Genomic DNA, 27,477 nt, shown 5'->3' on the forward strand with positions numbered 1-27,477 from the left:
TGAGTGTGGGTGTGTGTGTGTGCATGTGTCTGTGCATGAGTGTGTGTGTGCATGTGTATGCATGTGCGTGTGTTTGTGTTTGAGTGTGGGTGTGTGTGTGCATGTGTGTGTGTATGTGTGCGTGTGTATGTGTGTGATAGAGAGTGTGTGTGTGTTTCTTTGTGTGAGTGTGTGTGTGACTGTGTGTGTGTATGTGTGTGCATGTGTGTGCGTGTGTGTGCATGTGTGAGAGAGTGTGTGTTTGTGTTTGAGCGTGTGTGCATGTGTGTGTGTGCATGCGTGTAGTGTGTGTGTGAGTGCATGTGTGCGTGTGTGTGTGTGAGTGTGTTTGTGTGTGTGTGTGTGCATGTGCATGTGTGTATGCGTATGTGCATGTGTGTGTGTGTGCGTGTATGTGTGTGTGTGAGTGCATGTGTGCGTGAGAGAGAGTGTGTTTGTGTGTGTGTGTGTACGTGCATGTGTGTGTGCATGTGTGCGTATGTGTGTGTGTGCATGTGTGTGAGAGAGTGCGTGTGTTTCTGTTTGAGTGTGTGTGTGTGTGTGTGTGTGCGCATGTGCGTGTGTGTGTTTCTTTGTATGAATGTGTGTGTGTACATGTGTGTGTATACGTGTGTGTGTGCATGTGAGAGAGTGCATGTGTGTGTGTGCATCTGTGTGTGTGTGTGTATATGTGTGTACATGTGCGTGTGTGTGCATGTTTGCATGTGTGCGTGTGTGCATGTGTGTGCGTGCATTTATGTGTGTGTGTGAGTGCATATGCGTGTGAGAGAGAGAGAGTGTGTGTTTGTGTTTATGTGGGTGTGTGCATGCATGTGTGTGTGAGAGAGAGTGTACGTGTTTCTTTGTGTGTGTGTGTGTGTGTGTGTGTGTGCATGTGTGTGTACGTGTGTGTGTGTGAGAGAGAGAGTGCGTGTGTTTGTGTTTGAGTGTGTGTGTGCATGTGTGTGAGAGAGAGAGTGTGTGTTTGTGTTTGAGTGTGTGTGTGTGTGTGTGTGTATGTGCGTGTTTATGTGTATGTGTGAGAGTGCGTCTGTGTGTGTGCGCATGTGTATGAGTGTGTGTGTATGTGTGAGAGAGAGTGTGTGTGTGTATATGTGTGTGTATGTGCATGCGTGTGCGTATGTGTGTGCATGTGTGTGTATGCATGTGTCTGCGCATGAGTGTGTCTGTGTGAGAGAGTGTGTGTGTGTGTGCGTGTGTGTGTGTGTGTGTTTGAGTGTGTGTGTGTGTGAGAGAGAGTGTGTGTTTCTTTGTGTGTGTGTGTGTGCATGTGTGTGTGACTGTGTGTGTGTGTGCGTGTGTGAGAGAGAGAGTGTGTGTTTGTACTTGAGCATGTGAGAGTGTACATGTGCATGTGTGTGTGCATATGTGCATGTGTGTGTGTGCCTGCGTGTATGTGTGCGTATGTGTATGTGTGTATGTGTGTGAGAGAGAGTGCGTGTGTTTGTGTTTGAGTGTGTGTGCGTGTATGTGTGTGTGTGTGCATGTGCGTGTGTGTGCGCGCGCGCGTGTGAGAGAGTGTGTGTTTCTTTGTATGAGTGTGTGTGTATGTGTGTGTGTACATGTGTGTGTCTACGTGCGTGTTTGTGCGTGTGTATACGTGTGTGTGGGTGTGCGCGTGTGAGCGAGAGAGTGCGTGTGTGTGTGTGCATCTGTGTGAGTGTGTGTATATGTGTGTACATGTGCGTGTGTGTGCATGTGTGTGTGTGTTTGCATGTGTGCGTGTGTGCATGTGTGTGCGTGCATGTATGTGTGTGTGTGAGTGCATATGTGCGTGTGAGAGCGAGAGAGTGTGTGTTTGTGTTTATGTGGGTGTGTGCATGCATGTGTGTGTGAGAGTGTGTGTGTGTGTGCGCGCGCGCGCATGCATGTGTGTGTGAGAGAGTGCGTCTGTGTGTGTGAGAGAGAGAGTGTATGTGTTTCTTTGTGTGAGTGTGTGTATGTGTGTGTGCATGTGGTTGTCTACATGTCTGTGTGCGTGTGTGTATGTGCATGTGTGAGAGAGAGAGTGTATGTGTTTCTTTGTGTGTGTGAGAGACTGTGTTTGTGTGTGAGAGAGAGTGTGTGCGAGAGAGAGAGTGTGTGTGTGAGAGAGAGAGAAAGTGTTTGTGAGTGTGTGTATGTGAGAGACAGTGTGTGTGTGTATATATACGTGTGTGCGTGTTCAGGTGTGTGTGTGAGAGATAGTGTGTGTTTGAGTGTGTGTGAGAGAGAGTGAGTGCATGTGTGTGTGTGTTTGAGTGTGTGTGTGTGTGTGAGAGAGAGTGTGTGTGAGTGTGTGTGTGAGAGAGTGTGTGTGCGTGTGTGTATGTGTGAGAGAGTGTGTGTGTCTGTTTGTGTTTGAGTGCGTGAGTGTGTGTGTGTGTGAGAGAGAGAGAGTACATGTATGTGTGCATGTGTGTGCGCGTGTGTGCATGTGTGCGTATGTGCATGTGTGTGTGTGTGTTTGTGAGTGTGTGTACGTGCATGTGTGTGTGTATATGTGTGTGTGAGTGCATGTGTATGAGAGTGTTTGTGTGTGTGCGCGCATGTGTGTGTACGTGCATGTGTGTGTGTGCATGTGTGTGTGTGCATGTGTGTGTGTGTGAGAGAGAGAGTGCTTGTGTTTGTGTGTGTGTGAGTGTGTGTGCGTGTGTGTGTTTGTGTTTGAGTGTGGGTGTGTGTGTGTGAGAGTGTGCATGTGTGGGTGCGCACGTGTGTGCATTTGTGTGTGTAAGAGAGTGTGTGTTTCTTTGTATGAGTGTGAGTGCATGTGTGTGTGTATACGTGTATGTGTGTGTACGTGTGTGTGTCTACGTGCGTGTGTGTACGTGTATGCATGTGTGTGTGGGTGTGTGTGTGCGTGTGAGAGAGAGAGTGCATGTGTTTGTGTGTGTGTGTGCATCTGTGTGAGTGTGTGTGTGTATATATATGTGTACATGTGCGTGTGCATGTGTGTGTGTGTTTGCATGTGTGCATGTGTGTGCGTGCGTGTATGTGTGTGTGAGTGCATATGTGCGTGTGCGAGAGAGAGAGTGTGTGTGTTTGTGTTTATGTGGGTGTGTGCATGCATGGGTGTGTGAGAGAGAGTGTGTGTGTGTGCATGCATGTGTGTGTGAGAGAGTGCGTCTGTGTGTGTGTGAGAGAGAGTGTATGTGTTTCTTTGTGTGAGTGTGTGTATGTGTGTGTGCATGTGGTTGGATGTGTGCATGTGTGTACATGGGTGTATGTGCATGTGTGAGAGAGAGAGTGTATGTGTGTGTGAGAGAGAGAGTGTGTTTGTGTTTGAGTGTGTGTGTGAGAGAGACTGTGTGCATGTGTGTGTGTGAGAGAGAGTGTGTTTGAGTGTGTGTGTGAGAGTATGTGTACATGTGTGTGTGCGTGTGTGTGTGAGAGAGTGTGTGTGTTTGAGTGTGTGTGTGTGTGAGTGCGTGTATGTGTGTGTGTGTGAGTGTGTGAGCTTGTGTATATATACGTGTGTGCGTGTTCGTGTGTGTGTGTGAGAGATAGTATGTGTTTGAGTGTGTGTGAGAGAGAGTGTGTGCATGTGTGTTTGTGAGAGTGTGTGTGTGTGTTTGAGTGTATGTGTGAGAGTGTGTATACATGTGTGCATGTGTGTGTGTATACGTGTGTGTGTGTGCGTGCATGTGTGTGTGAGAGAGTGTGTATGTGTTTGTGTTTGAGTGCATGTGTAAGTGTGTGTGTGTGAGAGAAAGTGCGTGTGTATGTGTGAGAGAGTGTGTGTGTGTGCTTGTGTGTATGTGTGAGAGAGTGTGCGTGTGTGTTTGTGTTTGAGTGTGTGTGTGAGTGTGTGTGTGTACGTGTGTGTGTTTCTTTGTGTGTGTGTGTATGTATGTTTGTGTGTGTGTGTATACTGTGTGCGTGTTCGTGTGCGAGTGTGTGTGTGAGAGATTGTGTGTGTGTTTGTGTTTGAGTGTGTGTATGAGAGTGTGTGTGTGTACATGTGTGTGTATACGTGTGTGTGTGTGCATGTGTATGTGAGAGAGAGTGTGTGTGTATGTGTTTGAGTGTGTGTGTGTTTATATATACGTGTGTGTGTGTTCGTGTGTGTGTGAGAAATGGTGTGTGTTTGTGTGTGTTGAATGTGTGTGAGTACATGTGTGTGTCTACGTGCGTGTTTGTGCATGTGTATACGTGTGTGTGTGTGTGCATGTGTGTGAGTGTATGTGTGTGTGTGAGAGTGTGTGTGTGTGTACGTGTGTGTGTGTACTTGCATGCGTGTGTGCGTATGTGCATGTGTCTGCACGTGTGTGCATGTGTGTGTGTTTGTGTTTGAGTGTGGGTGTGTGTGTGTGCATGTGTCTGTGCATGAGTGTGTGTGTGCATGTGTATGCATGTGCGTGTGTTTGTGTTTGAGTGTGGGTGTGTGTGTGCATGTGTGTGTGTATGTGTGCGTGTGTATGTGTGTGATAGAGAGTGTGTGTGTGTTTCTTTGTGTGAGTGTGTGTGTGACTGTGTGTGTGTATGTGTGTGCATGTGTGTGCGTGTGTGTGCATGTGTGAGAGAGTGTGTGTTTGTGTTTGAGCGTGTGTGCATGTGTGTGTGTGCATGCGTGTAGTGTGTGTGTGAGTGCATGTGTGCGTGTGTGTGTGTGAGTGTGTTTGTGTGTGTGTGTGTGCATGTGCATGTGTGTATGCGTATGTGCATGTGTGTGTGTGTGCGTGTATGTGTGTGTGTGAGTGCATGTGTGCGTGAGAGAGAGTGTGTTTGTGTGTGTGTGTACGTGCATGTGTGTGTGCATGTGTGCGTATGTGTGTGTGTGAGAGAGTGTGTGTGTTTCTGTTTGAGTGTGTGTGTGTGTGTGTGTGTGTGTGTGCGCATGTGCGTGTGTGTGTTTCTTTGTATGGATGTGTGTGTGTACATGTGTGTGTATACGTGTGTGTGTGCATGTGAGAGAGTGCATGTGTGTGTGTGCATCTGTGTGTGTGTGTGTATATGTGTGTACATGTGCGTGTGTGTGCATGTTTGCATGTGTGCGTGTGTGCATGTGTGTGCGTGCATTTATGTGTGTGTGTGAGTGCATATGCGTGTGAGAGAGAGAGAGTGTGTGTTTGTGTTTATGTGGGTGTGTGCATGCATGTGTGTGTGAGAGAGAGTGTACGTGTTTCTTTGTGTGTGTGTGTGTGTGTGTGTGCATGTGTGTGTACGTGTGTGTGTGTGAGAGAGAGAGTGCGTGTGTTTGTGTTTGAGTGTGTGTGCATGTGTGTGAGAGAGAGAGTGTGTGTTTGTGTTTGAGTGTGTGTGTGTGTGTGTGTATGTGCGTGTTTATGTGTATGTGTGAGAGTGCGTCTGTGTGTGTGCGCATGTGTATGAGTGTGTGTGTATGTGTGAGAGAGAGTGTGTGTGTGTATATGTGTGTGTATGTGCATGCGTGTGTGCGTATGTGTGTGCATGTGTGTGTATGCATGTGTCTGCGCATGAGTGTGTCTGTGTGAGAGAGTGTGTGTGTGTGTGCGTGTGTGTGTGCATGTGTATGCATGTGCGTGTGTGTGTGTTTGAGTGTGTGTGTGTGTGAGAGAGAGTGTGTGTTTCTTTGTGTGTGTGTGTGTGCATGTGTGTGTGACTGTGTGTGTGTGTGCGTGTGTGAGAGAGAGAGTGTGTGTTTGTACTTGAGCATGTGAGAGTGTACATGTGCATGTGTGTGTGCATATGTGCATGTGTGTGTGTGCCTGCGTGTATGTGTGCGTATGTGTATGTGTGTATGTGTGTGAGAGAGAGTGCGTGTGTTTGTGTTTGAGTGTGTGTGCGTGTATGTGTGTGTGTGTGTGTGTGTGTGCATGTGCGTGTGTGTGCGCGCGCGCGTGTGAGAGAGAGTGTGTGTTTCTTTGTATGAGTGTGTGTGTATGTGTGTGTGTACATGTGTGTGTCTACGTGCGTGTTTGTGCGTGTGTATACGTGTGTGTGGGTGTGCGCGTGTGAGCGAGAGAGTGCGTGTGTGTGTGTGCATCTGTGTGAGTGTGTGTATATGTGTGTACATGTGCGTGTGTGTGCATGTGTGTGTGTGTTTGCATGTGTGCGTGTGTGCATGTGTGTGCGTGCATGTATGTGTGTGTGTGAGTGCATATGTGCGTGTGAGAGCGAGAGAGTGTGTGTTTGTGTTTATGTGGGTGTGTGCATGCATGTGTGTGTGAGAGTGTGTGTGTGTGCGCGCGCGCGCATGCATGTGTGTGTGAGAGAGTGCGTCTGTGTGTGTGAGAGAGAGAGTGTATGTGTTTCTTTGTGTGAGTGTGTGTATGTGTGTGTGCATGTGGTTGTCTACATGTCTGTGTGCGTGTGTGTATGTGCATGTGTGAGAGAGAGAGTGTATGTGTTTCTTTGTGTGTGTGAGAGACTGTGTTTGTGTGTGAGAGAGAGTGTGTGCGAGAGAGAGAGTGTGTGTGTGAGAGAGAGAGAAAGTGTTTGTGAGTGTGTGTATGTGAGAGACAGTGTGTGTGTGTATATATACGTGTGTGCGTGTTCAGGTGTGTGTGTGAGAGATAGTGTGTGTTTGAGTGTGTGTGAGAGAGAGTGAGTGCATGTGTGTGTGTGTTTGAGTGTGTGTGTGTGTGTGAGAGAGAGTGTGTGAGTGTGTGTGTGAGAGAGTGTGTGTGCGTGTGTGTATGTGTGAGAGAGTGTGTGTGTCTGTTTGTGTTTGAGTGCGTGAGTGTGTGTGTGTGTGAGAGAGAGAGAGTACATGTATGTGTGCATGTGTGTGCGCGTGTGTGCATGTGTGCGTATGTGCATGTGTGTGTGTGTGTTTGTGAGTGTGTGTACGTGCATGTGTGTGTGTATATGTGTGTGTGAGTGCATGTGTATGAGAGTGTTTGTGTGTGTGCGCGCGTGTGTGTGTACGTGCATGTGTGTGTGTGCATGTGTGTGAGTGCATGTGTGTGTGTGTATGAGAGAGAGTGCGTGTGTTTGTGTTTGAGTGTGTGTGCGTGTGTGTGTGTGGGTCTGTGTGTGTGTGTGCATGCATGTGTGTGTGAGAGAGAGTGCTTCTGTGTGTGTATGAGAGAGAGTGTATGTGTTTCTTTGTGTGAGTGTGTATGTGTGTGTGCATGTGGTTGTATGTGCGCATGTGTGTATGTGCATGTGAGAGAGAGAGAGAGTGTGTTTCTTTGTGTGTGTATGTGTGTGTGTATATACTGTGTGTGTGTGTGAGAGAGAGTGTGTTTGTGTTTGAGTGTGTGTGTGAGAGAGAGTATGTGCATGTGTGAGAGAGAGCGTGTGTGTGTTTGTGTGTGTGAGAGTGTGTGTGTGTGTACATGTGTGTGTGTGCGCGTGTACGTGTGCGCATGTGTGTACGTGTGTGTTTGAGTGCGTGTGTGTGTGAGAGAGTGTGTATGTGTTTGTATGTATATATACGTGTGTGCATGTTCGTGTGTGTGTGTGAGTGATAGTGTGTGTTCGTGTGTGTGAGAGAGTGTGTATGTGTATGTTTGTGTTTGAGTGTATGTGTGAGAGTGTGTGTGTGCGTGAGAGAGTGTGTGTGTGTTTGAGTGCGCATGCGTGTGTGTGTGTATATATACGTGTGTGCATGTTCGTGTGTGTGTGTGATTGATAGTGTGTGTGTGCGTGTGTGCATGTGTGTGTGTACATTGTGTGTGCATGTGTACGTGTGTGTGTGTGCACGTGTGTGTGTGAGAGAGTGTGTGTGTGTGTGTGTGTATATATATATACATGTGTGCATGTTCGTGTGTGTGTGAGTGATAGTGTGTGTTTGAGTGTGTGTGAGAGAGTGTGTGCATGTGTGTGTGTGAGAGAGTGCGTGTGTGTTTGTGTTTGAGTGTGTGTGTCTATGTGTGTAAATGTGCGTGTGTGTCTGTGTGCGTGTTTGCATGTGTGCGCATGTGTGTGATTGCATGTGTGTGTGTTTGTGCGTGTGTGTGAGTGTGTGTGTGCACGTGCATGTGTGTGCATGTGTGTGTATATATTTGTGCATGTGTGTGTGTGTGAGAGAGAGTGTGTTTGAGTGACTGTGTGTGTATACGTGTGTGTACGTGAATGTGTGTGTGTGTTTCTGTTTGAGTGCGTGTGTGTGTGTGAGAGAGAGTGTGTGTGTGTATGTGTGTGCGTGTATATATACGTGTGTGCTTGTTCGTGTGTGTGTGTGTTTGAGTGTGTGTGTGAGAGTGTGTGCGTGTGTGTGTGAGAGTGTGTGTGTGTTTGTGTGTCTGTGTGTGTATACGTGTGTGCGTGTGTGTGTACATGTGTGTGTGCGTGTGTGTGTGTGTGCGTGAGTGAGAGAGAGAGTGTGCATGTGTGTATGGGAGAGATAGAGCGTGTGTGTGTTCGTGTTTGAGTGCGTGTGTGAGAGTGTGTGTGTGTGTGCATGTGTGTGTGTGTGTGAGAGAGAGAGACAGTGTTTGAGTGAGCTGCACTTCTATGAATTCTCTGAACCTCCTTTGATCTGATATCAGATTGTGGAAAAGGTTAAATGCATTTGGAAGCAGCGTCCTGTCTGCCGTCTTGAAACTCCATCAGGAATGTCTCTGAGTCTGATCTGTCTTCCTGCTTTCGCAGTAGGAGGATGTGTAACTGTGGGAAGCCGTCAGTGGGTGTGTAGTCAGGGGAAAAGCTGGCAGCATAGGATCCTCGGTCAAAGGCAAGCTCCACTTTCGGCTGAGTCAGGCTCAGCGCTGCCTTTGTCCTATTCCAGTTTGAATTTATTTTCACGAGGCTCGATCTCTCTGCTGTCCTGCTTCTGAAGGTGCTCACTCTCCTTCAATTTTTCTTATGAACAATTTTCAATGAGAAAAGAATGAGGTACAATGGTGCATTCCACATGGCAACACATTGACAAATCAGAGTTGACTTGCCTTTATTGACAAAAGCTGGGGTCTAGCGGGGGGAGGGGATAGTGGGGTTACTGTTCCCATGGAAACACCTTGTTCATTTGCCAACCGACTGGCAATCTTTTCTCATGCGATGTAAATTGATATTCCCTTTGAGATTTTGGCATTCTTGCACTGCTGTCCTGATCAGTGCAAGAGGAGAAACTTCAACTGGCCTTTCTTTTTCTTCAGCAATTTCCTTGCCTACACACAAATTGCTGCACACTTGCTGAAAGACAACAGTTTATCACTCACAAAGGTCAGTGGGGAAAACCCACTGCCCAGCCAATTCAAGAGAGGGGCATGCATTAGTGTAGCACTGGTTCTGTGCTCAGAGTACCCCAAAGGAGTTTGAAAGCGCGACCACTGTTGTAATGGCAAGAGATAGAGCAGTCAACTTGTGCAGAGGTGAGGTGATTCAGTTAGTTCTGTTGTATCTCATTGCAGCTCTTTCCCTCTTTCCGATTAGCCCGGCACTGCACTTAATGGAAGGATTGGCGTGAGAGGAATGTATCCCTGTGGAATCAGGAACCATCGCCGTCCCTGCCACGGGCAACGCACCGGAATATCCCAGCAGCCGGAATAATCAGCCCGGATCAGCCGATGCCTCCAAAGCCATCCCCCATGGCCCCCAGGCAAGTGAAACTTATGGCGTGTGAATTTCCAGCTGGTATTTGTTACCCGTGTCCGTCTGATCTGGAAACTGTCGCTTTCTTTCAAAGTTTGAGCACAGCCAATCATAAGCTGCACATCTTTGAACTGTGGGAGGAAAAGGGAGCAAATTTCAAAGGGGCAGACGAATAGAGGGCCAGCACCTTGAGCATTAAATATTAGCCCCTGGCCCCTGGGCTGCGGTTCCCTAAAATGATTGTCACATCCCCAACAAATGAAGGGGAAGTGGGTGGAATCAGCGCAAGGTTTGGGAAGCACGTGGGGTGTGGGCTCAGAGCGGTAAACTAAAGAACAAAGGCCCTCAGAGTAAAACATTCAAACAGCCCAGACAAATCGAATCAAACATGATTGGCCAAAAATAGCAGCAGAAAATTGTAACAACCAGGTGTGTGAATACTGAGCTTCTCCAAAAGGTACCAAAATGATCAGTTGGAACATGTTCCCTGAAAAACAAGGAGGAAAACATCACTTAAAGCAATCGCTTAAACCCACCTTTGGAATCGGGAAACCTAATGGAATGTCGGCCCTTATTTCAAGGGGGTTGGAGTTTAAGAGTAGGGAAGTCTCACTGCGACTGTACAAGGTGCTGGGGAGACCACATCTGGAGCACTGTGAGCATTTGCTCCCCTTATTTAAGGGAAGATATCATTTCATTGGAGGCCGTTCAGAGAAGGTTCACGAGGATGAACCCTGGCTTGGGAGGGATTGTCTCACGATCAAAGGCTAAGCAGCTTGGGACTCTCCTCACTGGAGTTTAGAAGAAGGAGAGGTGATCTCATTGAAACATATTGGATTCTTAAGGGGCTTGACAGGGTAAAAGCTGAGAGGATGTTTCCCCTCATGGGAGAGTCTAGGATCAGAGGGCACAGTCTCAGTATAAAGGGGCACCAATTTCAGACTGAGATTTTTTTCTATTAATTTGTGGGATGTGGGTATCCCTGGCTGGGCCCAGCATTTATTACCTGTCACTAGTTGCCCCTTGAGAAGGTGGGGGTGAGCTGCCGTCTTGAACTGCTGGAGTCCATGTGAGGGGGATGGGGTGTGGGTTCTGGAATAAATAGGGAGAGAGGGGGAGGCGGACTGAAGATGGAGAGAAAAGAAGATAGGTGGAGAGTAGAGTATAGGTGGGGAGGTAGGGAGGGGATAGGTCAGTCTGGGGAAGACGGACAGGTCAAGGAGGTGGGATGAAGTTAGTAGGTAGGAAATGGCGGTGTGGCTTGGGGTGGGAAGAAGGGATGGGTGAGAGGGAGAACAGGTTAGGGAGGCAGAGACAGGCTAGGCTGGTTTTGGGACGCAGTGGGTGGAGGGGAAGAGCTGGGCTGGTTGCGTGGTGTGGTGGGGGCAGCGGACGAACTGGGCTGGTTTTGGGATGCAGTGGAGAGGAGATTTTGAAGCTGGTGAAGTCCACATTGATACCATTGGGCTGCAGGGTTCCCAAGCGGAATATGAGTTGCTGTTCCTGCAGCCTTCGGGTGGCATCATTGTGGCACTGCAGGAGGCCCATGACAGACATGTCATCTAAAGAATGGGACGGGGAGTTGAAATGGTTCGTGACTGGGAGGTGCAGTTGTTTATTGCGAACCGAGCGGAGGTGCTCTGCAAAGCGGTCCCCAAGCCTCCGCTTGGTTTCCCCAATGTAGAGGAAGCCACACCAGGCACAATGGATGCAGTATACCACATTGGCAAATGTGCAGGTGAACCTCTGCTTAATATGGAAAGTCATCTTGGGGCCTGGGGTAGGGGTGAGGGAGGAGGTGTGGGAGCAAGTGTAGCACTTCCTGCGGTTGCAGGGGAAGGTGCCGGGTGTGGTGGGGTTGGAGGGCAGTGTAGAGCGAACAAGGGAGTCATGGCGAGGTTTCCTTGCCCATGTTTACCCTGAAGCCATGAGACTTCATGGGGTCTGGAGTCAATGTTGAGGACTCCTGGAGCAACACCCTCCTGACTGTATCCCAATGCGCCGTCCCCTGTGCTGCGCCTGTCCTGCCGGTGAGATAGGACAGATCCAGGGATGGTGATGGTGGTGTCTGGGACATTGTCTGTAAGGTCTGAATCTGAGAGTATGACTGTATCAGGCTGAGGTTTAACCAGTCTGTGAGACAGCCCTCCCTATTCTGGCATTAACCCCCAGACATTAGTGAGGAGGACTTTGCAGGGTTGGCATAGCTGTTTCTGCTGTTGTCTTTTCTGGTGCCCAGGTCGATGCCAAGTGATCCATCCGGTTTCATTACTTTGAGACTTTGTGCTGATTCGTACAACTGGGTGGCTTGCTCAGCCATTTCAGAGGGCAACTGAGAGCCAACCACATTACTGTAAGTCTGGATTTGCATGTAGGCCGGGCCAGGTGAAGGTGGCAGATTTCCTTCCCTGATGGACACTAGTGAAGCAGATAGGTTTTTTCTGACATTTGGCAATGATTTCATGGTGATCAGTACATTCTTAATCCCAGACTTCTTAAAAATTGTTGAATTCAAATTCCACCAGTTGCTGTGGTGGAATTTGAGCCTGGCTATACAGAACATTAGTTGAGTTTCCTGGATTAATAGTTTAGCAATAATACCACTAGCCATTGCCTCATGAGGCCTAACCAGAAAGAATTTCTTCTCTCAGAGGGTTAAGAATCTTTGGAACTCCTTGCCACAGAGAGCTGTGGGGGCAGAGTCCTTGTGTATATTTAAGGCTGAGATAGATTCTCGATCAGTCGGGGAATAAAGGGGAAGGGCAGGAAAGTGAATGTGAGGAATGTCAGATCAGCCAAGATCCTATTGCATGGGGGAGCAGGCTTGAGGGGCCAAATGGCCTACTTCTTGTGGTCTTCTGGTCTTTGCACAATGGTTGCCAACGTGATGAAAGCTCACAATCTAGAATTCTGCCATTGGCCACGGTCAGCATGGCACCCTCACCTGGCACAATAAACAGGCACAAAAGAACATTTGAAACCATTTCCTTGGTTTCATTGAGTACATTTATGGAGAAGGTGAACAGGTCTTTAATGAGTTACGGGTTGAACGGTGATGGAGAGCGGGCAGGAAAGTGAGGTTGAGGCCGAGATGAGATCGGCCATGATGGCATCAAATGGCGGAGCAGGCCCAGGGGTCTGAGTGGTCAATGCCTGCACTTATTCCTCATGTCCTCAAAGTCCCTTGTTCTGATGCCTTATGCCAACTGCTACATTCACCATTTGTAGGCATTAGACACAGGAGCTTGAGAATGGAGAAGGGTGAAGGGGGTGGAGGGGCAAACGTTTGAAAGAAATGTGTGGCGATAGAGATACAGATGATTTCCCAGCCTAGTCCCAGGCTGGCTCCTGCAGTTATGCAGCTGCTGCTAATAATTATGATGGTGAGTGCCTGAACTGTGTTATTCAAGCACTCGGAATGTAAATATGACTGTTAGTTTCCTGGCTTTCAACTAGCATGCCCTTTGTCCTGAAATTAGGCTCTGTGCTGTCGCGGAAACACTCTCCATTACTTTCTGCTCAGAGCAAAGATTGTTCGCTGGGGCTTTTTTGAAGAAATGAAAAGCTGGTGCAATGTCTAGACCAGAGGACATGGCCAGCGACAATGTGACGTTGCCTTGGCGCCTCTGGGATCTCCAGCATCATCTGATTTCAATTGAAGGTTGCGCTTTCTGATTTCCTGGTTGGTGGGGGGGATATAAAAAGACAGTGTTTCGCCAACACGACACCATTTGTCGTTCAAGCATCAGGATTACATCGACCGTCCATTTACTTCATGTTGTTTATTCCTTTCTGAAACAATATTTTGGCAGTGTTAAGGAGAGATACCGTTATTGTATGTTGGATAGGCGCTAGACCGTTTCTCCAACATAAATAAACAAAGAACCTTTGAGAAATCTCGATCATTTTTGTGTTTTAACCTTCCAGAGGTTTGCAGGATCAGAAGGAGGCCTTTCGCTTGTCCAGACAGCTTTACCATTCATTTTGACCTTGGTCAATCTGTATCTCAATTCCTTTCTCCTGTCAGTGTGGAAGCAGGCCATTCAGCCCATTGAGTCCACACTAAGCCTCAGAAGAGCATCCCACCCAGGCCCATCCCGCCCCACATTTCCCACAGCTAATCCCTGGACACGACAGGGCAATTTTCCACAGCCAATCCACCCGAATCTGCACATTTTCCCATATCTAACCCATCCTGCCCTGCATGTCCATGTACAATTTCCCATGGCCATTCCGCCCAAACTCGCACATCCCTGGACACTACGGGGCAATTTCCCACAGCCAATCCGCCCTAACCTGCCCATCCCTGGACACTATGGGACAATTTCCCACGGCCAATCCACCCTAACCTACAGACCTTTGGACTGTGGGAGGAAACCAGAGCACCTGGAGGAAACCCACGCAGACACAAGGAGAATGTACAAACTCCACACAGATAGTCACCCAAGGGTGGATTTGAACCCAGGTCCCTGGCACCATGATGCGGCAGTACTAACCAGTGAGCCACCATGCCACCCCAGCAGCAAGGACTCTGGGGTGGTGTCCCTACCTCCGAGCTCAGAGACCGGAGTTCAAGTCTCCCCTATTCCAGAGGTGTGTCATAACAGGTCGATGATAAATATCTGCACAGTGTGATACAGTTGGGTATGGAGATTGGTGAGTGAGTAAATTGGCGCCACGCACCAGTTTCCTTGAATCAACCTGCCCCTTGAACCATTTTGCTGTGGGCAATGTAACGGAGCAATTATGTCAAGGGATGGAATGAAACTGCACAGAGCTCTCGATGGGAAGATCTGGATAATAAACAATGCTGAGCAGAATCCATGGAGCACAGAGTAAAGTTTAGACTGGTAACCCCCAAACATGCCATTCGAAATTGGCAGTGCGTTCCTGCGGTCACAGAGCCGTTGGCAGTGTGTTCCTCAGGGCACAGAGCCGTTGGCCCTGCATTCCTCAGGGTACAGACCCGTTGGCAGTGCTCTGCTCCGGGTACAAAGCCATTGGCAGTGCAGCCCTCAGGGGACAGAGCCATTGGCAGTGCATTCCTCAGGGAACAGACCCGTTGGCAGTGCGTTCCTCAGTGAGCAGAGCCGTTGGAGGTGCACTCCTCAGGTCACAGAGCCATTGGCAGTGTGTTCCCCAGGGTACACAGCCGTTGGCAGTGCCTACCTCAGGGTACAGAGCCATTGGCAGCGTGCTCCTCAGATCACACAGCCGTTGGCAGCGCGTTCCTAAGGTCACAGCGTCGTTGGCAGTGCGTTCCTCAGGGCACAGAGCCATTGGCAGTTGGCGCCTCAGGGAACAGAGCCATTGGCAGTGCGTTCCTCAGGTCACAGAGCCGTTGGCAGTGCGTTCCTCTGTGTACAGAGCCATTGGCAGTGCGTTCCTCAGGGTACAGAGCCGTTGGCAGTGCGTTCCTCAGGTCACAGAGCCGTTGGCAGTGCGTTCCTCTGTGTACAGAGCCATTGGCAGTGCGTTCCTCAGGGTACAGAGCCGTTGGCAGTGCATTCGTCAGGTCACAGAGCCGTTGGCAGTGCGTTCCTCTGTGTACAGAGCCATTGGCAGTGCGTTCCTCAGGGTACAGAGCCGTTGGCAGTGCGCTCCCAAGTCACAGAACCATTGGCAGTGCGCTCCTCGGGGGACACAGCCGTTGGCAGTGCGTTCCTCAGGGTACAGAGCTGTTGGCAGTGCGTTTCTCAGGGAACAGAGCCGCTGGCAGTGCGTTCCTCAGGGTACAGAGCTGTTGGCAGTGCGTTCCTCAGGGAACAGAGCCGCTGGCAGTGCGTTCCTCAGGGTACAGAGCTGTTGGCAGTGCATCCCTCAGGGTACAGAGCTGTTGGCAGTGTGATCCTCAGGTCACAGAGCCGTTGGCAGTGCATTCCTCAGGGTACAGAGCTGTTGGCAGTGTGATCCTCAGGTCACAGAGCCGTTGTCACTGCACTCCTCAGGTACAGAGCCATTGGCAGTGCATTCGTCAGGTCACAGAGCTATTGTCAGTGCGTTCCTCAGGGTACAGAGCCATTGGCAGTGCGTTCCTCAGGGTACAGAGCTGTTGGCAGTGCGTTCCTCAGGGGACAGAGCCGTTGGCAGTGCGCTCCCAAGTCACAGAACCATTGGCAGTGCGCTCCTCGGGGGACACAGCCGTTGGCAGTGCGTTCCTCAGGGTACAGAGCTGTTGGCAGTGCGTTTCTCAGGGAACAGAGCCGCTGGCAGTGCGTTCCTCAGGTCACAGAGCCGCTGGCAGTGCGTTCCTCAGGTCACAGAGCCGTTGGCAGTGCATTCCTCAGGGTACAGAGCTGTTGGCAGTGTGATCCTCAGGTCACAGAGCCGTTGTCACTGCACTCCTCAGGTACAGAGCCATTGGCAGTGCATTCGTCAGGTCACAGAGCTATTGTCAGTGCGTTCCTCAGGGTACAGAGCCATTGGCAGTGCGTTCCTCAGGGTACAGAGCTGTTGGCAGTGCGTTCCTCAGGGGACAGAGCCGTTGGCAGTGCGCTCCTCAGGTCACAGAGCCATTGGCAGCATGTTCCGCAGTGTACAGAGCCATTTGCAGTGCGTTCCTCAGGGTACGGAGCCGTTGACAGCACGTTCCTAAGGTCACAGAGCCGTTGGCAGTGCCTTACTCAGGGTACAGAGCCATTGGCAGTGCGTTCCGTAGTGTACAAAGCCGTCTGCTGTGCGTTCCTCAGGGTACAGAGCCGTTGGCAGTGCGTTCCTCCGGGTACAGAGCCGTTGGCTGTGCGTTCCTCAGGGCACAGAGCCGTCTGCAGCGCGTTCCTGAGGTCACAGCGCTGTTGGCACTGCGTTCTTCAAGGTACAGAGCCGTTGGCAGTGCGTTCCACAGGGAACAGAGGCGTTGGCAGTGCGCTCCTCAGGTCACAGAGCCATTGGCTGTGCGTTCCTCAGGGTACAGAGCCGTTGGCAGTGCGTTCCTTAGGGTACAGAGCCTTTTGCAGTGCGTTCCTCAGGGAACAGACCCATTGGCAGTGCGTTCCTCAGGGAACAGACCCGTTAGAAGTGCACTCCTCAGGTCACAGAGCCATTGGCAGTGTGTTCCCCAGGGTACACAGCCGTTGGCAGTGTCTACCTCAGGGTACAGAGCCGTTGGCAGTGCGCTCCTCAGGGTACAGAGCCATTGGCAGCGCGTTCCTAAGTTCACAAAGCCATTGGCAGTGCGTTCCTCAGGGTACAGAGCCGTTGGCAGTGCATTCTTCAGGGTACAGAACCTTTGGCAGTGCGTTCCTCAGGGAACAGAGCTGTTGGCAACGCGTTCCTGAGGTCACAGCGCCGTTGGCACTGCGTTTTTCAGGGTACAGAGCCGTTGGCAGTGCGTTCCTCAGGGAACAGAGCTGTTGGCAGTGCGTTCCTCAGGGTACAGAGCCGTTGGCAGCACGTTTGTGTGGTCACAGCGCCGTTGGCAGTGCGTTCCTCAGGGAACAGAGCCATTGGAAGTGCGTTCCTCAGGGTACAGAGCTATTGGCAGTGCGTTCCTCAGGGTACAGAGCCGTTGGCAGTGTGTTCCTCAGGGAACAGACCTCTTGGCAGTGCGCTTCTCAGGTCACAGAGCCGTTGGCAGTGCGCTCCTCAGGGTACCGAGCCGTTGGCAGTGCATTTCTCAGGTTACAGAGCCATTGGCAGTGCATTTCTCAGGGTCCAGACCTGTTGGCAGTGCATTCCTCAGGTACAGAGCCGTTGGCAGTGCGTTCCTCAGGGTACACAGCCGCTCGCAGTGCGTTCCTCAGTGTACAGAGCCATTGGCAGCGCATTTCTCAGGTCACAGAGCCATTGGCAGTGCATTTCTCAGGGTCCAGACCCGTTGGCAGTGCGTTCCTCAGGTACAGGGCCGTTGGCACTGCGTTCCTCAGGGTACAGAGCCACTGGCAGTGCGTTCCTGCGGTCACAGAGCCATTGGCAGTGTGTTTCTCAGGTCACCAAGCCATTGGCAGTGCGTTCCTCAAGGTACAGCGCCATTGGCAGTGCGTTCCTCAGGGCACAAGGCCGTTGGCAGTGCTTTCCTCAGGGTACAGAGCTCTTGACAGTGCGCTTCTCAGGGTACAGAGCTGTTGGCAGTGCGTTCCTCAGGGTACACAGCCGCTCGCAGTGCGTTCCTCAGGCGACAGAGCAGTCGGCTGTGCCTTCCTCAGGGTACAGAGCTGTTTGCACCGCGTTCCTCAGGGAACAGAGCCTTTGGCAGTGCATTCCTCAGGTCACAGAGTCGTTGGCAACGCGTTCCTGAGGTCACAGCGCCGTTGGCACTGCGTTTTTCAGGGTACAGAGCCGTTGGCAGTGTGTTCCTCAAGGAACAGAGCTGTTGGCAGTGCGTTCCTCGGGGACAGAGCAGTCGGCTGTGCCTTCCTCAGGGTACAGAGCTGTTTGCACCGCGTTCCTCAGGGAACAGAGCCTTTGGCAGTGCATTCCTCAGGTCACAGAGTCGTTGGCAGTGCGTTCCTCAGGTCACAGAGCCATTGTCACTGCACTCCTCAGATACAAACCCGTTGGCAGTGCGCTCCTCAGGGTACAGAGCCGTTGGCAGTGCATTCCTGCGGTCACAGAGCCATTGGCAGTGCATTCCTCAGGGTACAGAGCCATTGGCAGTGCATTTCTCAGGGTCCAGACCTGTTGGCAGTGCATTCCTCAGGTACAGAGCCGTTGGCAGTGCGTTCCTCAGGGTACACAGCCGCTCGCAGTGCGTTCCTCAGTGTACAGAGCCATTGGCAGCGCATTTCTCAGGTCACAGAGCCATTGGCAGTGCATTTCTCAGGGTCCAGACCCGTTGGCAGTGCGTTCCTCAGGTACAGGGCCGTTGGCACTGCGTTCCTCAGGGTACAGAGCCACTGGCAGTGCGTTCCTGCGGTCACAGAGCCATTGGCAGTGTGTTTCTCAGGTCACCAAGCCATTGGCAGTGCGTTCCTCAAGGTACAGCGCCATTGGCAGTGCGTTCCTCAGGGCACAAGGCCGTTGGCAGTGCTTTCCTCAGGGTACAGAGCTCTTGACAGTGCGCTTCTCAGGGTACAGAGCTGTTGGCAGTGCGTTCCTCAGGGTACACAGCCGCTCGCAGTGCATTCCTCAGGTCACAGAGTCGTTGGCAGCGCGTTCTTCAGGGTACAGAACCTTTGGCTGTGCATTCCTCAGGGAACAGAGCTGTTGGCAACGCGTTCCTGAGGTCACAGCGCCGTTGGCACTGCGTTTTTCAGGGTACAGAGCCGTTGGCAGTGTGTTCCTCAAGGAACAGAGCTGTTGGCAGTGCGTTCCTCGGGGACAGAGCAGTCGGCTGTGCCTTCCTCAGGGTACAGAGCTGTTTGCACCGCGTTCCTCAGGGAACAGAGCCTTTGGCAGTGCATTCCTCAGGTCACAGAGTCGTTGGCAGTGCGTTCCTCAGGTCACAGAGCCATTGTCACTGCACTCCTCAGATACAAACCCGTTGGCAGTGCGCTCCTCAGGGTACAGAGCCACTGGTAGTGCGTTCCTGCGGTCACAGAGCCATTGGCAGTGTGTTTCACAGGTCACCAAGCCATTGGCAGTGCGTTCCTCAAGGTACAGCGGCATTGGCAGTGCGTTCCTCAGGGCACAAGGCCGTTGGCAGTGCTTTCCTCAGGGTACAGAGCTCTTGGCAGTGTCTACCTCAGGGTACAGAGCCGTTGGCAGCGCGTTCCTAAGTTCACAAAGCCATTGGCAGTGCGTTCCTCAGGGAACAGAGGTGTTGGCAGTGCGTTCCTCAGGGTACAGAGCCGTTGGCAGTGCGTTCTTCAGGGTACAGTACCTTCGGCAGTGCATTCCTCAGGGAAGAGAGCTGTTGGCAACGCAATCCTGAGGTCACAGCGCCGTTGGCACTGCGTTCCTCGGGGAACAGAGTCGTTGGCAGTGCATTCTTCAGGGTACAGAGCTGTTGGCAGTGCGTTCCTCAGGGAACAGAGTCGTTGGCAGAGCGTTCCTCAGGTACAAACCCGTTGGCAGTGCGTTCCTCAGGTACAAACCCGTTGGCAGTGCATTCTTCAGGGTACAGAACCTTTGGCAGTGCGTTCCTCAGGGAACAGAGCTGTTGGCAACGCGTTCCTGAGGTCACAGCACCGTTGGCACTGCATTTTTCAGGGTACAGAGCCGTTGGCAGTGCGTTCCTCAGGGAACAGAGCTGTTGGCAGTGCGTTCCTCAGGGTACAGAGTCGTTGGCAGCACGTTTGTGTGGTCACAGCGCCGTTGGCAGTGCGTTCCTCAGGGAATAGAGCCATTGGCAGTGCGTTCCTCAGGGAACAGAGCTGTTGGCAGTGCGTTCCTCAGGGTACAGAGTCGTTGGCAGCACGTTTGTGTGGTCACAGCGCCGTTGGCAGTGCGTTCCTCAGGGAATAGAGCCATTGGCAGTGCGTTCCTCAGGGAACAGAGCTGTTGGCAGTGCGTTCCTCAGGGTACAGAGTCGTTGGCAGCACGTTTGTGTGGTCACAGCGCCGTTGGCAGTGCGTTTTTCAGGGTACAGAGCCGTTGGCAGTGCGTTCCTCAGGGAACAGAGCTGTTGGCAGTGCGTTCCTCAGGGTACAGAGTCGTTGGCAGCACGTTTGTGTGGTCACAGCGCCGTTGGCAGTGTGTTCCTCAGGGAATAGAGCCATTGGCAGTGCGTTCCTCAGGGAACACAGCCATTGGAAGTGCGTTCCTCAGGGTACAGAGCTGTTGGCAGTGCGTTCCTCAGGGAACAGAGTCGTTGGCAGAGCGTTCCTCAGGTACAAACCCGTTGGCAGTGCGTTCCTCAGGTACAAACCCGTTGGCAGTGCATTCTTCAGGGTAAAGAACCTTTGGCAGTGCGTTCCTCAGGGAACAGAGCTGTTGGCAACGCGTTCCTGAGGTCACAGCGCCGTTGGCACTGCATTTTTCAGGGTACAGAGCCGTTGGCAGTGCGTTCCTGAGGGAACAGAGCTGTTGGCAGTGCGTTCCTCAGGGTACAGAGTCGTTGGCAGCACGTTTGTGTGGTCACAGCGCCGTTGGCAGTGCGTTCCTCAGGGAATAGAGCCATTGGCAGTGCGTTCCTCAGGGAACAGAGCTGTTGGCAATGCGTTCCTCAGGGTACAGAGTCGTTGGCAGCACGTTTGTGTGGTCACAGCGCCGTTGGCAGTGCGTTCCTCAGGGAATAGAGCCATTGGCAGTGCGTTCCTCAGGGAACAGAGCTGTTGGCAGTGCGTTCCTCAGGGTACAGAGTCGTTGGCAGCACGTTTGTGTGGTCACAGCGCCGTTGGCAGTGCGTTCCTCAGGGAATAGAGCCATTGGCAGTGCGTTCCTCAGGGAACAGAGCTGTTGGCAGTGCGTTCCTCAGGGTACAGAGTCATTGGCAGTGCGTTCCTCAGGTACAAACCCGATGGCAGTGCGCTCCTCAGGGTACAGAGCCGTTGGCAGCGCGTTCCTAAGTTCACAAAGCCATTGGCAGTGCGTTCCTCAGGGAACAGAGCTGTTGGCAGTGCGTTCCTCAGGGTACAGAACCTTTGGCAGTGCATTCCTCAGGGAACAGAGCTTTTGGCAACGCGTTCCTGAGGTCACAGCGCCGTTGGCACTGCGTTTTTCAGGGTACAGAGCCGTTGGCAGTGTGTTCCTCAAGGAACAGAGCTGTTGGCAGTGCGTTCCTCGGGGACAGAGCCGTTGGCAGCACGTTTGTGTGGTCACAGCGCCATTGGCAGTGCGTTCCTCAGGGTACAGAGCCGTTGGCAGTGTGTTCCTCAGGGAACAGAGCTCTTGGCAGTGCGCTTCTCAGGTCTCAGAGCCGTTGGCAGTGCGCTCCTCAGGGTACCGAGCCGTTGGCAGTGCCTTTCTCAGGTTACAGAGCCATTGGCAGTGCATTTCTCAGGGTCCAGACCCGTTGGCAGTGCATTCCTCAGGCGACAGAGCAGTCGGCTGTGCCTTCCTCAGGGTACAGAGCTGTTTGCACCGCGTTCCTCAGGGAACAGAGCCTTTGGCAGTGCATTCCTCAGGTCACAGAGTCGTTGGCAGTGCGTTCCTCAGGTCACAGAGCCATTGTCACTGCACTCCTCAGGTACAAACCCATTGGCAGTGCGCTCCTCAGGGTAAAAGCCGTTGGCAGTGCGTTCCTGCCGTCACAGAGCCATTGGCAGTGCGTTCCTCAGGGTACAGAGCCACTGGCAGTGCGTTCCTCAGGTCACCGAGCCGTTGGCAGTGCGTTCCTCAGGGAACAGAGTCGTTGGCAGTGCGTTCCTCAGGGTACAGAGCTGTTGGCAGTGCATCCCTCAGGGAACAGAGTCGTTGGCAGTGCGTTCCTCAGGTACTAACCCGTTGGCAGTGCGTTCCTCAGGTACTAACTCGTTGGCAGTGCGTTCCTCAGGTACAAACCCGTTGGCAGTGCGCTCCTTAGGGTACAGAGCCATTGGCAGCGCGTTCCTAAGTTCACAAAGCCATTGGCAGTGCGTTCCTCAGGGTACAGAGCCGTTGGCAGTGCATTCTTCAGGGTACAGAGCTCTTGACAGTGCGCTTCTCAGGGTACAGAGCCGTTGGCAGCACGTTTGTGTGGTCACAGCGCCGTTGGCAGTGCGTTCCTCAGGGAACAGAGCCATTGGCAGTGCATTCATCAGGGAACAGAGCCATTGGAAGTGCGTTCCTCAGGGTACAGAGCTATTGGCAGTGCGTTCCTCAGGGTACAGAGCCGTTGGCAGTGTGTTCCTCAGGGAACAGAGCTCTTGGCAGTGCGTTCCTGCGGTCACAGAGCCATTGGCAGTGTGTTTCTCAGGTCACCAAGCCATTGGCAGTGCGTTCCTCAAGGTACAGCGCCATTGGCAGTGCGTTCCTCAGGGCACAAGGCCGTTGGCAGTGCTTTCCTCAGGGTACAGAGCTCTTGGCAGTGCGCTTCTCAGGGTACAGAGCTGTTGGCAGTGCGTTCCTCAGGGTACACAGCCGCTCGCAGTGCGTTCCTCAGGCGACAGAGCAGTCGGCTGTGCCTTCCTCAGGGTACAGAGCTGTTTGCACCGCGTTCCTCAGGGAACAGAGCCTTTGGCAGTGCATTCCTCAGGTCACAGAGTCGTTGGCAGTGCGTTCCTCAGGTCACAGAGCCATTGTCACTGCACTCCTCAGATACAAACCCGTTGGCAGTGCGCTCCTCAGGGTACAAAGCCGTTGGCAGTGCATTCCTGCGGTCACAGAGCCATTGGCAGTGCATTCCTCAGGGTACAGAGCCGTTGGCAGTGTGTTCCTCAGGTCACCGAGCCGTTGGCAGTGCGTTCCTCAGGGAACAGAGTCATTGGCAGTGCGTTCCTCAGGGTACAGAGCTGTTGGCAGTGCGTTCCTCAGGGAACAGAGTCATTGGCAGTGCGTTCCTCAGGTACAAACCCGATGGCAGTGCGCTCCTCAGGGTACAGAGCCGTTGGCAGCGCGTTCCTAAGTTCACAAAGCCATTGGCTGTGCGTTCCTCAGGGAACAGAGCTGTTGGCAGTGCGTTCCTCAGGGTACAGAGCCGTTGGCAGTGCGTTCTTCAGGGTACAGAACCTTTGGCAGTGCATTCCTCAGGAAACAGAGCTGTTGGCAACGTGTTCCTGAGGTCACAGCGCCGTTGGCACTGCGTTTTTCAGGGTACAGAGCCGTTGGCAGTGTGTTCCTCAAGGAACAGAGCTGTTGGCAGTGCGTTCCTCGGGGACAGAGCCGTTGGCAGCACGTTTGTGTGGTCACTGCGCCATGGGCAGTGCGTTCCTCAGGGTACAGAGCCGTTGGCAGTGTGTTCCTCAGGGAACAGAGCTCTTGGCAGTGCGCTTCTCAGGTCACAGAGCCGTTGGCAGTGCGCTCCTCAGGGTACCGAGCCGTTGGCAGTGCCTTTCTCAGGTTACAGAGCCATTGGCAGTGCATTTCTCAGGGTCCAGACCCGTTGGCAGTGCATTCCAGTTGTCGGGATCCTGATGAGGTGAGAGATCTAGGTCTGAAAGCAGTGCAGTGATTTATTGGACATGTGAACTATTTTACAATGTTTGTACCGAATTAGACATCAGTGTGTAAACCTGTACACCATCTCACTGATATGGAGTACCGTGGTTCTGAGGCACAGAACTAGAAGCAGCTTTCACTAGAATCAAACAGCAATGGTAACACCAGCACTGAGATACCACAATGAAGTCCCATTGTCGGGCTATACCAGCGAAACAGGAATAATCCTGATACAGTGAGGGTGGCCAGTTGTATCTGCATCCAGGGCAGTACTGCAATAGGGGCATTGCAGAGGTTGAGGGAAATGCTTGGCAATTCCCCTCATGTGTCAGCATTTTAGTCCAATATGTGTGTGGAGGCAGGCCATTTGGCCCATCGAGCCCACATCAGCCCTCTGATCAGCATCCCATTTTAACCCATATCTGTTCAACAGAGGCAACGTGATAGTGGCATCTGACTACGAACCATTTCAAAATATCTTTCTTCAAACCACCTCGATCGGTCCCAAAATATTTGCAAAGGATGTTAGAAAGAAAACCAAAAGCAACTGCGGATGCTGGAAACCAGAAACAAAATCAGGAAATCCCAGCAGGTCTGGCAGCATCTTGGAGAGATGTCAGAGTAAACATTTCAGGTCCAGCGACCTTCCTTCAGAACTTTCAGATCTTTCTATGCAAAGATTGTTTCATTTGTTTTCATCTGCAGATGACAAGCAAGCAAGGGAAACAGCTGTACACTGCTGTCATGCTGTCGAGAGCAACAGTCCCTATGAAGTAAGTTTAGGAGTATTGAGACCGAGTGAAATCTTCCAGATACAGCGAGAAGGGGCAGCTGAACACATTCTGGAAGTCATCAGCAAACGTCGAGAGTTAAAGTCAAGCGTCTTGCTCAAATCAAGCACCCAATCGACAAGCTATAACTCTTCAAGTGCTACAGGAAGTGGTGATGAAAGGGTGGTCTGAAACTATCCAGGACACTGCTATTGTAAAGAGAGGTTAGTGGACCTACAGAGATGAAGTGGTAGCCTAAGATGGCATCTTGTACAATGGAAATAGAGTCATTATCCTGAAAGAGATGATATTAGAGAGCTATGACATGTCCATGCAGCAAGGAATTGAGTCTAGTCTGAGGAAGGCAAGAGACATGATCTACTGGCCGAATGTGAGTAATGAGATTAAGGGCCACATCTGTTACTGCAGTGTTTGCAAGACATACCAAGATAAACAAGCAAAGAGTCACCTGTGACACATGACACCTAAGACAGGCCGTGGATGAAGCTGGGAGTAGACTTCTTCATTCTCACAGGAAATGATAAATGTCTCACCATTGGCTACTATTCTGATGACTGGGAGTTAGGCCAGGGAATGTCAATAACTCCCAGTGAAATTGTTGAATGCCTAAAGGCACACTTAGTCATTCTTGTATTCCAGATGCTGTGATGAATGACAGTGGGTCTCATTTCATGAGGGAAGATTCAGTCGCTTCATAAAGGATTTGGAATTTCAACAGCAGGGGAGTGATTGGCCAAGTGGTATTGCCACTAGAATATTAATCTAGAAGCTCAGCTAATGTTCTGGGTTCAAATCCCACCAGAGCAGATGGTGGAATCTGAGTTCAATAAAAGCCTAGAAATAGGAATCTAACGATGACCATGAATCTGATGTTGATTGTTAGGGCAATAACCCACCTGGTTCACTAATACCCTCTAGGGAAGGAAACCTGGTCTGGCCTACATGTGACTCCAGACCCACGGCAATGTGATTGATTCACAACTGCCCTCTGGGCAATTAGGGATGGGCAATAATGCTGCCTGGTCAGCAGCACCCTCATCCTGTTCATGAATAAACAAAAAAACTTACCATCATCTCCAAACAATTCCCTATCAATGAAAAGGCTGAGGGCGTGGGGAATCGAGACTTGCTTTGTAAAAAAGCACATTGCCAACAGAGGGGAGTGATGGTCCTATCCCTATCGCAGCCACTACAAAAGGCAGCATGCAGAATAGCTGAGAGTCTAGGCACATAGGAAGGATCCTACGGGACAGGGCTGGAAAGCCAGCTTGGTGCTTGCTTGTAAATTCTGGCAGCAAGCATTCTCCCAAATGGCATTAACAGTTTCCCCAGGGAACACCTCCTTCTCTCTCAGGGCCTTGAGGATATTACTTGCAAACCACCATCTGATGGACTTGTGCTTGAAAACATGGCGGACAGTTTCGGGTGGGAGCTGGATTTTCGAGGCAGCAGTTTGTTGCATTGTCGTCCATGGGCACTGTGTGTCTGTGCCAGGCCACGACCCAGATCAAATGGCATTAGCCTATGTTTCACACATAGTACAGCAGACGGCCAACAGAGGTGGCCCGGAGTGGAATGGGCACAGGACAAGGAGGCTGGTCCTGGTGGAAATCTGACCAAAATGTTCTTGCTGCAAGATTCCACTCAGAGAACTCCAGGGATGCTGATCCAAACCCTAATCCTGAGCCTGGCTCTGACTGTGACCCTAACCCTAACCCATACCCTAAACCACCCCATTTCTTCTCCACAGGCCTCGCAATGATCAGCTATGATCACATTGAATGGAGAAGCAGGCGTCAAGGGCTGAATGGCCTCCTCCTGCTCCTATTCTCTATGTTTCTTTGTTTCTGTGAATCTTGGTCTCAGGGTTACCAGCTTCTAAAGTAGAATATCCTGACGATAACCTGCTTTGCTCAAGAATTTGTGACTTCCGTTAATATTCTAAAGCAAAAGGATTTCTTTATTTTTGACGAAGGAAACCTGTTCTCAGCCAATGACATTTTTGGTTTATTTTGACACCGGTAATCACCATGGGACTTGCTCCTTCCAGAAATACTGAAAACCCCTTCAATTTCCCTCCCCACCCACCATCTGGAAATGAGCCCCCTGTTTCAAGGCATTTGAATGGGTTCAACAACAGCAACCTGCATTTAAATAGCTCCTTCAATGCACAGAAACTTCCCACATCGTCCCATCAAAAGGTCATCATTTAACACTGAGGAGACATTAGGTCAGACAACCAAAAGCTAGGTCAGAAAGATAGGTTTTAAGTTGGGGAGAGGCGGTAGCCTTAAGGAGAGAGATGGAGGGTTTAGGGAGAGGTTGCAGGAGCTGAAGACAGAACTCTCAGCTGTGGAAACTGGAACTGCTCTAGAGGTCAAATGTCACTGTTGAAATGTCAAGCTCAACGCCACTATCGCAGTTCAGCATTTTGGTTAGCACAACCAAGCACCAGAAGGTACATTAGAATGAAATTCATTAGATAGGTTTAGCATGCTAGAAGGTTATCCCATCACTTCTGAGGTCTGAATCCAGGCAAGAATTCCATGTGGAAACAAGCTAAAGATCACCTCAACCCAGTTTGTGGACAGCGATGTTGAAATTGATGATCTTGGTCAGGCATTCAGGAAGGATGGCATGCTAAAGATGGTGATTATCACTTTAGAATAGGGCAGGGTACTTTTCTGGCCTTATCATTAGCTTTGTCAACCTTCCAGGCACCCACCAGAGTTTCCAAGAATTGAAGAGTAATCTCCAGGATTAATCTGCGGGCCTGTTGGGGAGAAATAGATGAGGGATTTGTCCAATATGGAGTTGGGAACCCCACTTTGGGAGCGGGGGCAAGTACTTGAGAGTGAGTTGGTGCAGTTCGACTGTTGGTCTGGAAATTCAGGCGTATCCCAGTATTGGATTTCTAACCTCCATAGCATTCATAAAGATCCCATTTTCGAATGGGTGTGCGCAAGGGGTTGCAGATTTCAGGCCCTAATATTGATTACAGGACCCATCACTTGTCAGGATGTCCCCCATTAGAAGTGGGTAATACCGAGATCAAGGCACATTGAAACAAAGAAATGCAGAAAGTAGGATCAGAAGTAGGCCATTCAGCCCTTTGAGCCTGCTCTCCCATGCAATATTATCACGGCTGATCATCCAACTCAGTCCCCTCTTCCTGCTTTCTCCCCCATACTCTTTTGATCCCTTTAGAACTGTATCTAACTCCTTCTTGAAAGCATTCAATGTTTTGGCCTCAAACACTTCCTGTGACAGAGAGTTCCACAGGATCCCCACTCTCTGGGTGAAGACATTTCTCCTCATCTCAGTCTGAAATGGCCTACCATGTATACTT

The 27,477-nt window shown here is 51.1% G+C and overlaps 1 protein-coding gene across 4 annotated transcripts in view; it reads left to right on the forward strand.

The window, feature by feature from the left end:
- Positions 1-27,477, forward strand: part of LOC125448201 (activin receptor type-1-like) — a 116,618-nt gene that overhangs the window by 34,003 nt on the left and 55,138 nt on the right. For 3 of the 4 annotated variants that reach the window (XM_059643307.1, XM_059643309.1, XM_059643310.1), the window contains exon 2: positions 9,283-9,448. In XM_059643307.1, the coding sequence (XP_059499290.1) occupies positions 9,417-9,448 (32 nt within the window). In that variant the 5' untranslated portion in view covers positions 9,283-9,416. Of the gene's footprint in view, positions 1-8,572; positions 8,690-9,282; positions 9,449-27,477 lie in introns of those variants that run through there. The other variant, XM_059643308.1, reaches the window with a different exon arrangement.

The sequence above is a fragment of the Stegostoma tigrinum genome, chromosome X (genome assembly GCF_030684315.1).
Source record: "Stegostoma tigrinum isolate sSteTig4 chromosome X, sSteTig4.hap1, whole genome shotgun sequence".
Taxonomy (NCBI): Eukaryota; Metazoa; Chordata; class Chondrichthyes; order Orectolobiformes; family Stegostomatidae; genus Stegostoma; species Stegostoma tigrinum.